The 17,223-nt window shown below is 34.9% G+C and overlaps 1 protein-coding gene across 1 annotated transcript in view; it reads right to left on the minus strand.

Annotated features, from left to right (window-relative positions):
* SYNE1 (spectrin repeat containing nuclear envelope protein 1) overlaps positions 1 to 17,223 on the minus strand; it is a 291,013-nt gene that overhangs the window by 159,227 nt on the left and 114,563 nt on the right. The window contains exons 40-51 of the mRNA XM_029962721.1: positions 16,697 to 16,876; positions 15,127 to 15,277; positions 13,603 to 13,761; positions 12,443 to 12,625; positions 10,566 to 10,667; positions 7,941 to 8,144; positions 6,792 to 6,999; positions 5,933 to 6,045; positions 5,041 to 5,246; positions 3,855 to 4,010; positions 2,416 to 2,707; positions 1,546 to 1,718 (exon numbers count right to left, since the gene is read on the minus strand). Of these exons, the coding sequence (XP_029818581.1) occupies positions 1,546 to 1,718; positions 2,416 to 2,707; positions 3,855 to 4,010; positions 5,041 to 5,246; positions 5,933 to 6,045; positions 6,792 to 6,999; positions 7,941 to 8,144; positions 10,566 to 10,667; positions 12,443 to 12,625; positions 13,603 to 13,761; positions 15,127 to 15,277; positions 16,697 to 16,876 (2,127 nt within the window). The remainder of the gene's footprint in view (positions 1 to 1,545; positions 1,719 to 2,415; positions 2,708 to 3,854; positions 4,011 to 5,040; positions 5,247 to 5,932; positions 6,046 to 6,791; positions 7,000 to 7,940; positions 8,145 to 10,565; positions 10,668 to 12,442; positions 12,626 to 13,602; positions 13,762 to 15,126; positions 15,278 to 16,696; positions 16,877 to 17,223) is intronic.

Consider the following 17,223-nt stretch of genomic DNA (forward strand, 5'->3'; position numbering starts at 1 on the left):
TCCAGCAGCCTATGAAATTATTGTCAATTAGGAGATAATCAGCCAAGTTTTGAAAAAACAAATCAATTATCTATAGTACCATTTAAAATTTATAACAAATTCTCCTGTCATATATTGCTCCTCCTACTAGATCACGGTATTTCTCTGGGATCCATGCTGAGGAATGTAATTCTCATTCCACTGGACTCAGTGATAGTCAAGCGTGTGGTAAGGATTTCACTCAAAATGCAAAGATCTAATTTAATCTAAACAGTATTTTATGACAAAAATTGGCTGAAATTTGAGTGACATATTGAAGACAGCCCATTATAATTTTTTACATGCGATTCGGTTACAATTTTGGAGTAACTAAGAAAGTGGCACCACTTTCAATTGCAAAAATCCAATTTATCCATCCCATGGCTCTCCCCACTGATATTTAGGACCCAGATATCCTAGCACTCTGATTATCTAAAATACAGATTTGTGACCTTTCTGATTTTTTAGGTTTTATTAGAGAACTAAGGAAGCAGGATCATGCAAAAGCTCACCAAGAGTAATTTCTATCCGGTAATGCCTGGGATGATAGAATAGAGGGTGCTTGTAAAACCTACAAATGACGGCAACAAGGAAGCAGCTGCAACTAGTTTGGATGACAGGATTTAAATGTCAGATGTTCTTAAAAGAAATTTTAAAAAGATAGAATTTTATGGTGAAAATAATGCTTACTTAGGAAGGAGAAATCAGATAGATCTACAAATACAAAATTGGGTATAACTGCCTAGGTTTAGTACTGTGAAAAAGGATTTGAAGATAGAGGATAAAGTAAACAAAATTCAGCAAAATTATACTATTGAGAAGAAAGGAAAATCTCATTCTGGAGAGGATTAGGAAGAGTGTTACGTGAAGGGAATGGAAAGTACTGATACACTATGCAGAATTAGTAAAGTCTTAAATACAGTAAGATGGCAGCCCACTTTCAGTTATTATATTTTAAGAAAAGTGTAGACAAACTAGTGATAGTCTTCAATCTAGTGAATAAAACAGTCTCATATAGACAGTTAGAAAAACTTCCCATTTCTACTGAGGTTAAAACAAGATGAAATCAGCTTAATATGCAAGAAAGATTATTTGTAGTTGATATTAGAATTTTGTTTTTTAATTAAAAAAAGTAATGAAAAACAGAATTGAGAAACCTTCCTAGAGTTTTGTATGGAAGAGGTAGGCAAATATCAGTCACATGTTCTTGGTCCTGCCCAAGTACAGGCTCAATAACTCAGAAAGCCCTTTCCGGATTTTTCTCTGTATGCATTTGTGTGATTTCTATTCATTTTTAAATTACTATCAAGTACCATCTCATAAGAAATTTGATTCATTTGATAGGGTCAACTCATCTTTTTTTTTTTAAAAGGACATATTTTTCCCAGGCAATTTTGATTCTCTCTGACAATGTAAATTTCCCCTCACGTACCAGTAATGAATGAATGTACTCCTACATGCAGTGAGGTACCACTCTGTGAGCAAACATGGCAGCAAACCTGTGTTTTCCAAGTAGTCTTATCTTACCTTTGCCAGTTCACTGAAGTACTGATGATGTCATTCCATACATCCTTCAATGTCTCTAGCTCGGTTTGTATCACTTTTTGTCCTTCTTCATTGCTGCTTTTAAGTGCTTGTTCTCCTTTTCCAATGGCCATGTTCAGCTTAACTTCACCATCACCTTTGAGTAAGAGGATCTCCTGTGAGGCAAAATGAGTCAGAATATCAAATGTAACCTGATGAGAAATGAAAGCTGTTATTCTTTAAACAGTGGACACCATCTTCTCTGAACTCATTTATCCTTGATAATCATACCAGTATGAATTTCTAGGCACCTCTTTTTGTAAGTGCCTGTACCTTACCATGTGCAGGTGACCCAGTAGTTTTTCCCGCAGTTATACAGCTTTTTTACTGCATTGGTCATCCTAAAATATTGTTCACCTTGCAGCAGATAATGAAGAGGTCAAACACAGCACAATAAGACAGAATCATGCAGCTAGAAGAAATCTCAAGAAAGACCATGGCAGGATCTTCTACCTTGATGATCTTCCTAATACATGTTTATCTAACCTCTTCCTGAAGATCTCCTGTGATGGACACACCACAGACTCTCTTTGTCAATTATTCCAAGGCTTTTCCTCTATTAGAAAGCTTTTTGGGACCTGAATATACATTTTCATAGTCCGTTATTCCTTATGAAATGTAATACCTGGCACCTATCTCCATTAAACTTCATCCTGTTTTTCATACTTCCCATACCAATTTATCCAGATCACCTTAAATTCTTCTTCTTCATAACTATAAAAGAATAAAATATAAAAATATACCTTTTCCACTGATATGGCTCACACCTAATATTAATCTTGACGTGTAATCTCTAGTTTGATCCTTATTTACCTGAATTTGTGTCAGTCGTCTCTCCAGTGTGGCTTTGCTACCAAAAGTGCTCTGTGATGATGCCAGTTTATCTTGAACCTCTTTCACCCATGACCACATACTCTCTGATGCCTCCTCCAGAGTGAGATGCTCTTGGAGTGCAAGCTGACAAGTTCGCAGCTTCTCCTTGACACATTTGACCATGTTTTGATAATTGGTGAGATGCTGAGAAGCCAGACGCACTTCCCTCCCTGCACCATGGCCTTCTTCATTTAAAGTCTGTGCCATTTGGGACAACTGATCAAAAGATTCCCTGAAAAAAAAATAATGAGAGTGAAAATCAGTTTCAGAAAGCATAAATTATTATAGAAACTATCAGAAATTATTGGTTGCTGTTATAATCACCTACTTCACCAGTGATAGAGTTAATAATTAACAGAAAAAATAATCTAGGAGGGACTGAAAGCAAATATAAGCAGTGTGTATTGATTAATATCTTTTCTTCAGTGCAGTGCCATTTATGCAGATTTTGTAGCTCAGAATGATCACGCTGAAATCTTTGTGTTACACATTTAAATTAAAAGCTAACTTAATTTTCTTTTCAGATGTCAAATTTTCCAGTTCTATATGAACTGCTACCTTTTTGCACCTGCTAAAGCTTCTAAGAAGTTTATAGTCTTTGACAAGTAGGAAGGCATGATGGAAAGGTCAGGCCATTTTTCCAGGATTAGACACTGACTCTGGGGTTCAGTACAAGGGTTAGTAAAAGGGATTAAAACTGGGTTTATACAGCCTCAGCTAATCTCAATCTACTTGATCACCCTTCCTGATATCCAGTGATTACAGGGAATTTGCCTCAGACCAAAATGTCTTGCATCAGTCTCAAGGGGATAGGGAGTGACGGGGTGTTTGTTTTTAGCATGCTGTGAGGCTTGAACAACTGACTACTATTTCTGTTCTATCTTCAGCAACCTGATAATAAAAAAAGCATTTAAAAAAACCACTGTGTACTCAAAACAGCAATTACTTCATCATCTATTGGATAATTCTGAATTTTAGAAAGATTTCATAGCCAATGTGGATGCTATTTGAGCTCTTTTATAAAGCCAGCTGTATGGAAAGGGGATTCTGCTAACCTGGTTGGATCTGAGTGTTGCAGGACAGAAGGAAAGAAAATTTTTAAATGGATATAATGATAAATGTAATTTTCACTATTGCTTGTAAAAGCAATGTTTTCAAGATTTATTTTTTAAAATTATATTTTTCAGTTTCCATTTATTAATGAAGTATGATAAGCTTTTTTAGTAAGAAATGTATCAACACCAAATATTGGAGTTCGTTGAAATTCCTTAAAACTGGAAGTATCTGGATTTACCCTCTATTCACAGACAGTTCAGTTTTACTACTGCTTTAGCAGAGGAAAAAGTGAGAGTATTTTAGAAAATGTACTTTCAATATACCTTGAATTCAGCAACTCTTCCAGGAATTTTTCCACTTTTTGCACCTCCTTTTTCTTCTCAGAAATAAGCTGCTTGCTCTCTCCTAATGCTTCTGTGCTTATTCTTTCTTCCATGTCATGCATCCACAGGCCAAGTTTCTTGTACTGATCTTCAAAGCTATGGAACAGATACATACTCCCTTAAAAATACTTCTCAAATGCAGTAAAATTAGTAAGAAGTTAATATCCACAAGACTGGGTATCCATTTCGTAAGTTGAGAATAAGAGTTGTACATAAAACATAATTCTGCAGTGACTACTAATCTAAAAATATTCAGCAACTCTCTAAAAATGTTCAGCAAAATCATGGGAACTACAGGCAGAACAGAAGCCTCCAAGATTTAAAGAGACAGTGCTTTTACTTATTACCAGATTCAATAAAAGCAGACCAAAAGAAAGCTTTTTCCAAAATCTTATAATGATTCAGTCTAAGAATGAAAAATGGGTAAAAGTGGGCTTTTTGTCAGCACTGACACTTAGAACAGCTGAAGCATTGTGTTTTCAATTTCTCTAACAGAAGAGAACTGGAATCTGGAGTGCTTGAAACTCAGCAAAACAAGTTCTGGCTGTAAGTTTGAAAACATTTTCCTTTAATGAAGGCGCACAATCTCATCCTGCTGTTTCACCCATTACTGCTACACTGTTTTCAATTAGCAAGAGTTTTGAATCTAGCTAGATCTGAAAATATTTTAACTCCCATAATTCCAGCCCTAAGCAGTAATTTAAAAGTGTTTTCTTCTTAGCTCCTTAGTAATTCTGTCCATCTGGAATGGGACAGAACAGGCACGTGCTGTATAAAAAGCAAACTATCTTCAAACTCCAATGAAGAAATTGAACACTTATCATACCTTTTCCTTCCAGGAAATGGCATTTACATTACTGAAATCCCTACTGCTGATTTGGGGTTGCATAAGCTACAGAGAACTTCTGCATATATGACCCTGATCCTCCACTCTTTAACCAAATCGATACCCTTGGAGCAAGACCTCTTGCTTCATTTTCATCAGAGAACTTCAATTTCTCTTAAACATTTCCAAAGAAAAAAGCAAACAGGACTAGAGCAACTGGAAGTAATTTCATATATTGCCCCACAGTTCTGCAGCCAGACAATTTCATGCACTCCATTTGTGACTACTGGTATTACTTACTTTTCCAGGTGTGAGGCACAAGCTTCCAGGGCCTTCTTGTCATTCAGACACTGGTTGAGGAATTCCTGGAAGTTCTGCTTAGACTTTGCTATTTGCTCCTGAATATGGCTCACAACTGGTTTGGGTAAACAACCATACAAATTTTCTCCTTCCTTGCAGGCAGCATCTAATTTGTTCTGTCCCTCACTAACAGAATCCAGCACACCCTGTATAATGAAAGAATTTAGTTTAAACATGCAAGATTTGATAACTAAAGATAAGCAATACTTCTATGAGAAGTGGTCCGATTTCCCCAACAAGATGAGAACCATGTCTAGCTATGGAAACAATTCTAAGCAGATAGTTCATATAAAATTTTAATAAGTGGTGCTACAATTCACAGCACTCAATTTTCCTATTTGATCCCAAGGTAGTCATGGTTTTCTCTGGATAGTTTAATCATGTCCTGAAGACATTACACATTTCAAGAATTAGGGCTGTTTACAGTAGGTGTCTGCTATTTATGTTCTGTCTCACCGAAAGTATATACATATAAGCTTTGACATATCAGTGTTAATCTGAAGTGTTGATTAAGTAATAGTGTAAATAAAAAATTGAAAAAGGAAGAGAAAGAAGGTAAAAAAAGGAAAAAATATTAAAAATCAGAAACAAGAAAGGTTTAGTTACATATAAACCTTCCAGAAATTAAATTGTGATCCCTCAGAAGTGTGAACAGTTTTCACTGTATTCCTTCTACCGTACATATTGCTGCCTTGAACAATCCTTATATTAAATTTTTAAAAACAAAACCGATAAATATGTTAGTGTCTACAAATTATTTTAGAGATATAATTGGTTACCTATATTAAATTGCTAATTACTGTTTGTTTTTTTTTTAATTTGTTCACTATACCTGCAAGTCGTGTAGCTTTGCCTCTATGGTTTTGCTGTCCCCAGACCTGTCAGATGATTCTTTCACTGCAGCCTTCACACCAGAAAACCATTCCTGGAATTCTTGCATAGAATCTTATTTAATAAAAAAAGTACAGAGAAGAGAATATTTTTGTGAGACACGGCATTATTCACAATACTATACAGCTGTTTTAAGCAACTCTTTTATCCTTCAGGAACACTGTGTAAAAGCTAACAAGATAAGTCTCGTTGTCTTCAATAACTATGGGGAGTGAGATTAATTTCACAAAAAGGTAGATGTTTCCGCTGTAAATATCCAAATTTGAATAGTCACACTAGGCTGCCCTTTGCAGTCAACAGGAAAAGATAGGCTTTTTCAGTTTATATGTCCCAATTTTATGCAAGATATAATCTAGATTAATATCTTAATAATATCTTAATAAATAAGATTAAAAATGACTTATTTTTCTCCACTGACTATCCAATGAGCCCAGAAAATACTTCATATGGGTACTTTTACACTATAAACACCTCCATTTGGTTATATCTCTTTATGACAAATACACAAAGTGTACTTATACAAAAGAAGTGAAGACTAAGAGCGAGGAAAGGTGCCTTTTCATGCCTATTACATGGTTACATTGTTACATGCCTACTACATTATATATGCAATGGTTAAAGTTCAGTTCTGTTTATGTCATGCTTTGTTTCACAGCCGTTATCAGATGAACATTTGGTAACAGGACTTTTTGAAAGGCTCCATACAAAAAATAAAGTTGACATTGCAAGTGAAATCACTGGAGACTCTGGCAGACTCCAGAATGATTCATGGCTGTGGGCTAACAAGCCTGAAGACTCACAGAGAAAATGTTTTTCCAAGGACTCTTGCAGTCTGGCCTGTGTTCTGGAACAGAGCAGATTCACAGCTTCAAACTTCTTTATCAATAAAGTGACAGTGCCACCAAGAGTTTCCAGCTCTACAGAATGGTATTTGCGACACAGGCTGTTGAGGTTCTCACGCATTGAGTCAATGCTGCTTTGCTGAAGCTGAAGGTCTTTTTGTGTTTCCTGAAAATAAAGTTATAACATAAGTACAATATTTGTAAAGAAACAAAAGAACCCTCTTTTTCTCATGCATTCTTCTCCTCCCATATGTTCTTTCCTCCAAGTCCCAGACACAATGATGGATCACCTTTCCTGAATTTTCCAAGTGAGATGAATCCTTGAAATTAAAGAGCCACCATAGAAATGCAAAAAATGTTGTTTCTCATGATTTATTACTCTATTAGAAATAAATAAATTTCAAGGCATACTGAATAGCAATAGCTATTTTGAGCAAAGTCTGAAAGTACATGTGATATGCAATATGACACTGGTATTTGGTGGGATTTCTGAATGATAGGGACTTTATATCTGACTTAAAAGGAACATTTGTCTGAAAATTAAATGTGAATTGGCTACTCTATCAACAATAACATGTTCTCACTCAGAAAAATCTCCGTATGATTTGTCATGTTATGATGCGCATAATTGTATGCAATCAAGAGAGCCTAGGTTGCAGACAAAAAAATTGCTATATATGAGGACTAAGGAGGACTTCTGATGTAGAAGTTTGTGTTAAAATTGAGTTTGATTTAGCATCTTTTACTGTGATGAGTTGTAAGTTCATAACTTATATTGCAAGGGAGTCAATGGACTTGCAAATACCCTGGAGTAATAACTAAGAAGTTCAATGTAACAAAAACACTTCTTGTCACAACGAAGTCCATATTATTCATTACAATCTTCTAAAAGATTTGTATAAAGTTGATAAATCAGAACTTTTGTTCATTGGTGGAACTACCTAAAAACTATTACTGTATTATTTGCTAATAATCTAGAAGCTGTGCAGGAGATATGTATTTTTTTACTAAATGAAAATTAAAGTATAATGCTTAACAAAAGTTCTGATCAAAAAACCCAAAGATCACTACATAAGAAAAAGCATATGAATTTTCTTCAGCACCAACCTTTACTTTATTTAGAACTTCAGGATCCAGTTTACGTGCACAGCTTAGCAGTATCTCTTCCACTTGTATTAACCAGTCTGTCATCTGACCAATTGACTTCTGTAACTCCATCTTCTGAGTACTGAAATCTTTCAGGGTCTCTTTTGCTGTCTCTGACATTTCTTTGGCATGTTCCAACTTCTGCCTCAAATCTGATTCTATAAACTAAAAACAAAATGTTAGGTATTAAAGCATTTAATAAAAAAACTTTTATTATGGTAAATGCTTATTGGCAAAATGGAAGGTAGGAAAGTGGCACACAATGATAATTTTTCTCTTTTTACAGCTGTAACTCGAGATACTTACATAAATAAAAAATGTCAACCATTTAGGATTCAGTCTTTAGATATACAGTAATCCAAAGAAGGGATACTGACTATAAAAAGCCAGATTGCAAACTGTTGAAGTTATTATCCAATTCTGAAAAATTAAACAGTTGATCTTTTTCCTTTACTAATTTGCCATATATACAGAATATGATGTAAATTCAAATAGCTCTATAAAAAAAAAGATCAACTGGTGAATTTTAAGAGCAGAGAGGCCTAAAGTATCTCAGTGTAAGGCAGAAAACTGAAGACAGTTCAAAAATAAGTTAGACTATTGCCCATTAACCTTTTTAAAGACAGCAATATGTGAATTTATAGTTAGATGTTAGCTGTGCACATATTACTAATAAAAGTAAATCAAATCAGCCATAAAAAGATACTATATATAAATTAGAATCACAGACTCATTAGGGGTGGAAGGACCTCTGAAGATCATTTAATCCAACCCCCCTTGCCAAAGTAGGGTTACCTAGAGGAGGTGACACAGGGACTTCTCCATGTGAATTTTGAATGTCTCCAGAGAGGGAGACTCCACGACCTCCCTGGCCAGTCTGTTCCAGTGCTCTGCCATCCTCAGTGTAAAGAAATTCTTCCCCGTGTTGAGGTGGAACTTGTGCTTTAGTTTATGGCCATTGCTCCTCATCCTGTCACTGGGCACCACTGAAAAGAGTCTGGCACTATCCTCTTGGTACCTGCCTTTGAGATACTTATATGCACTGATGAGATCCCCTTGCGGTCTTCTCTTCTCTAGACTAAACAGGCCCAACTCCCACAGCTTCTCCTCATAAGAGAGATGCTCTAGACCCCAAATCATCTTTGTGACTATCCACTGGATGTGGGTCTCCAGTAGCTCTTTGTCTTTCATGTACTGAGGAGCCAAGAACTGGACACACAACGCCGGATGTGGCCTCACTAGGGCTGAGTAGAGGGGGAGGATCCCGTCCCTCAACCTGTTGGCCACACTCTTCACAACGAAGGGATACCCTTGGCTCTCCTGGACACAAGGGCACACTGCCAGCTCATAGTCAACCTGTCATTCACCAAGACTACCAAGACTCCTAAATGAGCACTTACTGAACATTCTGTTAAAGAATTGTTATGTTCTTAGTATATGAGCTGATCATACTGCAGTTTACTTATTCAGCGCTTAATGTAGGCAAATAATTTGGGTATTTATGTTTTCTATGGATATTTATTTTATTCATTTATTTTTTTAGGCTTTATTTTCAAATTTGCATTTATATATCAGCGAAAATTATTTTATTGTAGGTACGATCAACTTTTTTTAATTTATCATATTTAGCAGTTGGAAATTGGTGTGTGTTCATTAACATGAGTATTCTGCAAAATAATTTGCTCTCAGTTTCACTCTCTAAGTGGACAGATATTTATTATGAAACACATGATTAAACCTGAACTTCTCATGTAAAGTAAACAATTTGAGAGACAATAAACACTTCCATATTACTTGCACATCTTTATACTATAGAGTTCTTGATTATATCTAATTGGTAATTTAGGCTTATGTGTGTGGTCACAGCAAAATGTGGACAAGGTTTCAGTGTTATATTACATTCCACTAATATCTGATATGTCCAAGATATTTCCCTGCCTACTGAAATTGCAGAAGTCAGCTTATCTTTTAAAATTTCTGACATTATAAGTTTATAATTTAAAATACCAATTTCTGTTGGAAATCAAACATACTTTGGTTTTATGACTTCCCTAGAACATAAAAAGTAAGTACCTAGCCAAAAGTTCAAAAGCTCATCTTCGTGTTTGTTATTTTTACCCCCCTCTTGTAAGAGCTAGTTCAGGGCACTAATTCCAGTCCACTAAAAAATGCCTTTGAGTTAACAAAGCAAATGAACATATTTTACTGCATTTTAATTTTTTCAAGCAGGCAAACTGTGTATGTACTCACATATGATGTGGCTTAATGTTGTGCAGTGTAGAGAATATAATCTGTCTGTCTCATATGTATATATGTAATATAAACATTATAAACTGTGTCTTCTATTTCAGTTTGTTAAAAATACTTCGACAACTCTAATGTTCAATACTTTACGGCATATTTTTTATACAAAAAGCCCAAAGTTACCTAAAGAAATATGAACAAAGAATAGTTATGCTACAAATAAATAATGCTGGATCTGTCACCTTGAAAGAAAAAGGCAGTGCAGGAGAAACAGAAATTTCAGGAGGAATGTCATCTCAGTTATTCGAGCACAATGTTTGATTACCAATATCTTTATTTTACCTGGAGATCTGCAGGAGGCTCTTCGCTATGGGTCAATTCTTTGAGTTCTGAAATTTTGGAAATAAGTTGCTCCAACTTCAGTTCTTTATCCTTGACTTCAGACTGTAAAAGAGATGTGGTCAAACTTTCATACCAAAATACAAGAAGCTTTCAGACTTTCAGAAGGATGCTCCATCAGTTTCAAAAATGAAAGAAAATGTAAATGAAGTTTAGCAATAAGGGGAAAAACACTGTTGTTCAATTAGTTTTCTGCTCAAAAAATCTCCCATCTCTTTTTAGACTCAGTTCAAAGAAATTTTCCCCTCCTTTAAAAGAACCACACACATTATTAGCATTTAAAATGCCCTAACAGATTTAATTTGTTATAACTGGCAAAATAAAGATAGGAATGTCATTGTTTATTTGATTGAAAAAATCTTCTGGGGTTGTTAGATTCCACTTAATGGCATACAGAGTATATTACTCGTGGTCTCTGATTCTTATTACAAGTGAGCTCTTGGAAAAAAATTAGACACAGAAATAAATTTTAATATCAAAAGAAAATTTAAAAATGCACTGAAATATCTGGACCATGCATTTACTGTATTTGTAGATCCAAGTTATAAAGAAATATTCTACTTATTAAAAACATAATAGCAAAGCAAAGAGAATACCATAATTTGTAGTTCTGAAGTATCAGGCAAGCAATTGGTGTGTCTAGCCTATTACCCAAATTTGCTTTTCTAAAAAATTCAAGCAGATCACTCCAATTAAAAGATTGGACAGTGGATTTCAGGACTAAATTGCTGCATTTAACATCTGCCCTGAATGGCAGAACTTCATGTGGCCTCAAAAGGACACTCAGGGGGTATTTTGTGTTAGGGAGGATATAATATTAGGTGACTAATCAAGAAAGTGGACAGTGAATTTGGCCATATAAAAAGTACACTGATTGTTTCTGTCCATGCTCATCTATTTCTGGTTGCTGAAAGGGCAGGACCTTTCTGTTACTGAACTGCCTTTCCTCTTGCCTTTGCAAAACAAAGTGCAAAGAAAGTATTGTGGATCATGCATTCTGTGACTGCAAATGTACACACAGTGCTCACACCTTCTGCTATTCTGGCCCTCCTGCAAATCAGGTACACCTGTTGTTTGGGTACTGTCTGCTTTTACTCCCAATCAGTTTTAACAGCGATGAACTTAGGTGGTCTGATTGCTACATAATTATAAAGGCATTAGATAAAGCTTGTCCTGAGGAAAATACTAATTTATTAACATTTTATATTATATCATACTAATTGAATGTGTTCACTGTGCATCTTCTTAAGGACATCATTTATTTCAAATGAAGTAGAATATGGCTCATTCTATGATTGATTTGATTTACATTTTAAGCCAACGGAGTCAGAATGCATCCTGAACACTGGCTAGATTTCTAAAACAGTTTAACGCTATCCAGAAAAAAAGTCATCATCTAACTGAAATTGTTAGAACCTGACATTAAAATTTGCCTTCTTGCACACCTTTTTTTATTGTCTGGAAAATCTACTTTATTAGATAAGATTTTAGAAACTACTATTTTTTTATTAAATTCAGCTGAAGTTGTCTAAAATTTCCATTAGTTTCTACCAGAACAGAGTTTTGTCTAGAACCAAATATAACTCCTAGAACCAAAATAACTATGGAGTTTAGATTTAGTAAGATGTGCCATTCTTGTTTCTGTCAGAAGCAAACACCTTCAAAACAAAGGACTGGAATGCCCTCAGCTGGCTGTTGGGTTAGTGGTACCACCACTTGAACAGAGAACACAATGGTCTACAACAGCACAGTCTTATCTATGTGCCTCACATTGAGATTTTGGTCCAGAACATTTTTATCACTGATTTATGGATAAGAACCTGGAAGTCTTTCAGGAGGACCTCCATTCTCTGACTGTTACTGAAGTTGTTGATGCCTTCATTCAGTTGAGAAATGTACTTATTACACCAGCCATCTAATTCATCTCCAGTTTTCAGGATGTCATCCCACAGGGACATGCTTATACTGAGTCGGTCGATATTATCTTCAATTCTTTCCGACACCTTTTAGGAGAGAAGAATGTATCAGTACCATTCACAAACTAATTTTAGATTTCTTGACTTTGCAGCCAGTTATAAGACAAATGCATCAAAAATAATTAGTAAGCCTGGGTGAAATAATTTTCTTAGATTTAGTTCTAAGTTTTGTATTCTAATTTCAACTTATTTACCCAGATCATAAAATTAACAAAAAACATACCTGTTTCTAAATATTTGTACATTTTTACTGGGAGAGAGTTTTATATTCAAATAAACTTTATATTTTAAAAAACCCTACATTTATCTTTCTTATGTAGTGTAGGAATTTCCTAATAAAGCAGTATAAATATGAAAATATAAAATATTGCGAATAAATTCTCTACTATAAGGGTGGTGAGACACTGCAACAGGTTGTCCAGAACAGCTGCAGATGACCCATCCCTGGAAATGTTCAAGGTCAGGTTGGATAGGGCTTTGAGCAATCTGGTCTAGTGGAAGGTGTCCCTGCCCATGGCAAGGGAGCTGGAACTAGTTGATCTTTAAGGTCCCTTCCAACCCAAACCAATACGTGATTCTATGACTAGCTTTTCTATTATGTTTGTCTGCTATAATATTTTCTTTCTCAATGTATTCATATATTTTATGGTGTAGCTTAATGTAATTTATTGCCTAATTTATTTAGTTCAATTTACTTTAATAAAGTAATGCTGGTATACATTAGGTGTGAATCCAACCCAAATTTAATCTCAGAACTATGCACTGAGCAAATTTATACTAGTAACATTCATACATTTTTATAAGACGTCATATAAAATATATCAAATTGATGTCACAACTTTATGCGTACAGTGGATGCCAAATCCCTGTGATTAAACCTTTGAGATATACTTCAAAGTAAATTTTACTAAACAATTGAACTCTAAGGTCCTAAGAAAATATGAATATTGTAACCTTAGCCAAACATAAAAACTATATGGAGCATATAAACATCAGACACTTACATCTAGCCATTTGTCCACCATAGAGTTCATATCTGTTTTTACCGCAGTGGAGTCGCAGTTATGCACTCTTTTCAATTCTGCTAACAAATGTTTCCCTTTATTAGTGAAAGTATCCAGGTCTTTTTGTTTATCACTCAGATCATTCTTGGCAGCTTCATGCTGTGGACATAAATATTTGCTTGTTTAATGAAGGCATGAAGAAAGAAAGAAAAATCCAGTTCTCCAGATGCTCATCCCTAGCCCTGTGTTATGGATTTGACAATTCTCATTCAGCAAACCATTTAACTGTTCCACAAAAGACAGAGCAACTGACATGGTCTTCTCATGAGCATAATCATATAGTTTGATTTTTTTTTAATAAATAAAGTCTTCATCATTGACAAACCACTTTTGGAATTACAGTAGGGTAAACAGAGGGTGTTGCAAATTAAATTTAGAATTAGAAAATTCTAGATATTTTAGAAAACACTAGATATCCTGGAATCTCTAGATTCCAGATATTCTAGAACCAGATATTACTAGATACTCTGGAAAATGAAAGTACAGATGTGCTCAGAAAGGAATTAGACAAAATCTTCAGGACTACTAAATTTGCAATCCTAGGCATAGGGAAATCTGTAAAACACTCTCACTGAAAAGAAATATTTATTGCACTCCAATTCCTTCAGGCCACTGTTGTAGCATGGAATTCTCTGCAGCCCAAGTCTCAAAAGAGAGGAAACGTGGAAGTTACATGAGTTTCTTTGTTAGACTGATGAGCTCTCTTCTGGCTTTCTGTTCTACTTGTCTATTAGAAAGAGGCCATAAATACGCACAGTTTAGAATGAGGTTTGTACTGATCTGACTGAAAGATTTTTAAACAAGAGCTCAAGAGGCTTCCAAATGAAATTTCCCTCCAAAAGAACAGAAAGAATTCAACTCAGAACTCCTTATCCTGACAGGCTGTTGAACATCAGAATTTAGAATTTTTGAAATATGATCCAGTGAAATGAATGGAATGTAGGGATCCAAATTCCTTATCTCTGCTCAATGGCCAGTACCCCATGGAATAAGTCCTCGGAGGGAAAGAGACACATAAAAATTGCACACATCTGAAGTGTGTGCAATTCATGTACTTTTGTGGCCTTTTATCTATTTCAAAAATTACCCAATATAGAAAAACATTAAAATATATTGACTGGAACTATCCTTTCATAATCAACATATTTTATATAAAGAGCTTTCCATAATTTTCCACTTACGTTTTCCATATAAATTACCATTTTGCACTTACAGGTGTTAAAATCAAAACCAGCAACAATGAAAATACACAGGAATGGATCTCACCAAAATGCTGAAAGGACTATATTCTTTCCTCACCAGAATCAGTAAAATTTAAACCCTGACAAATGTCAGTGTGACAAGATTTGACAGCAAATTCAAGGAACTTTAAACACAAGTCAAGGGCACCTTTCAAACAAAACAAAAAAATCCATCTGATTCAAAAATCATTTATATCCTTCAAAGGAAAATATATGTAATTACCTTTGATAATGTTCGCCTGACATCTTCATGATCCTTCCAAATGGATTTGATCACAGAAGCACTGTTAGCACTCTCTATGACTTTCATTACTGTTGACTTCAAGCTCTGATATTCCTTCATCAGATCAATAAGAATGCAGGACTGCTCCTTTCTGTAGTGTGAAAAGGCTGTGTTAGTACCACTTGTTATCATGTTTCTAAAGGATAGAGAACATGACAGCAATTCACACAGGAAAACAAGGATGCAGTACTAAACATGATTTGAGCAGCCAAGAAACTCCTAATATTTTGGTTTTACAAATCACTGTGGATCTTGAAATCACAAAACATCTCACTGAAGAGACAGTATGTGAATCACATCTCATATATATCAGATATCGAAGCAACTGATTTCAGCAAAAAAAACACCTGAAACTGGAATCCAAACTTCTCAGTTCCTAAGTTAAGCATCTTTTTGATTGGAAAGCATATTAAAATGATGCTCATTTTTTGAAAACTTGTTTAATACGGAGTGTTTTTTTAGTTAAAAAGAAGTAAAAATAAAGACTAAAGCACGCAAGTAAAGTCTGCCTATTTTGTCCTTCAATTGTGACATGTGTGCTTTTGGGACTAAAACATTACATTGAACTTATCTGTCATTTTACAGAGAATGGATTAACTGTCTGCTAAGGACAGGCCTAATGTTTTTTTGTTCCATTCCCTCTCCAGAAAAGCCTATTTATGCTCAAGCAATGGACAGAAGAAAAAAACCCTATTCAATCCACTCCTGGTGTTTATTCCAAAGAGAGAGAAGGAAGACTAATACTTTGAATATGTTTAGTTGTAGAACAGTGTCAGCGAAAGAAATTCAGGAAACATGACATTGACAAAAAAGAGGAGTAATAGCTTTAGGGGCTGACTCCTCTATGAATGCTCCAAAGAGCTCTCCAAAATAAGCAGATTCAGGAGGGTCCAAAATTTTGTCTATATGAGAGAGAAAACTGTTAGTTTTCTTTAAAGATGATCAAGAGGCAGTTAAGACAAAGAAAATGGTATGATAAAACTTTCTTCAGTTTTTTTATCTCCTTTTTATCAACTTTCATTGATAAAACTGATCATCTGATCATGCATCATGATCAGATTATATACTAATGATTATATACTAATGATTATTATGAGCCTGGTCTCTTGGGTAGACAGAAAGACTTCAAGCTAAAATTATTTAGGACCACTGAATATAGAATTGTCAGAAACATATATCCAATAGAGACTGAAAATATGTGCTAGAGGGAGAATATGTGCCAGCTAGAGTGATAATCAAATCTCAGAGGAGATTTTTTTACCTTTCAGAAGAGTAAACAATAACAGGCGATAACATGTATGTGTATCTGCAAGTCCTGTACTGAGAACCTATTTAATGGCTTTATTAATACTTTGAGTACAGCTGGTACAAATATTCTTCTTTACAATGTGTTTTTATCTACAAGCCTTGGTTTTTACTGTGACTAATATAGCAAGAAGATATGACATGTCATAACTGTGTCTCTTCCCCCATCCTCTCTTTTGGCATCTTAAGCTAAAGATTTACTTACTTTTCATGTATAACTTTCTTGGTGTCCTTCCACAGAGATTCTAAGGAATTTATCTCTTTGTCAGTCTCAGGAGCAAGTGTGATATCTTTTTGGGTTATTTGTTTTGCTTTGCCCATGAGCCACTGGAGTTCGTGCTGGTGAGAATTCAGTTCTTCATCTAACTGGTTAAAGATCCTTAATCTGCAAATTAAAAAGCAGGTTTCAAATTTATTCATCTTTACTTTTTTTGCAAGAGAAAGAAGGAAGAAGAAAGAGTGAAACAGTTGCTACTAGAGTTACTGTGCATAAAGCTCCCTTTTTTCTAACATTTTCTACAGTATCTTCAAAAAACAAAGTGTTATCTGAGTTTTTTTCTGCTACCAGGAGGCTCAGAATATGATTTTTCTGATACATATTCAACTATACAATCACAGACACATACATGTACCTTCACCTCACACAGTCACTTGGAAATATACTCAGATATTTAGATTAATACTTTATTATAGTAAGTGTTTGCAATTCTTTCATCACAGTCTTCAGTTCTG

This window comes from Manacus vitellinus, unplaced genomic scaffold (genome assembly GCF_001715985.3).
Source record: "Manacus vitellinus isolate BGI_N305 unplaced genomic scaffold, ASM171598v3 scaffold_4_pilon, whole genome shotgun sequence".
NCBI classification, from domain to species: Eukaryota; Metazoa; Chordata; class Aves; order Passeriformes; family Pipridae; genus Manacus; species Manacus vitellinus.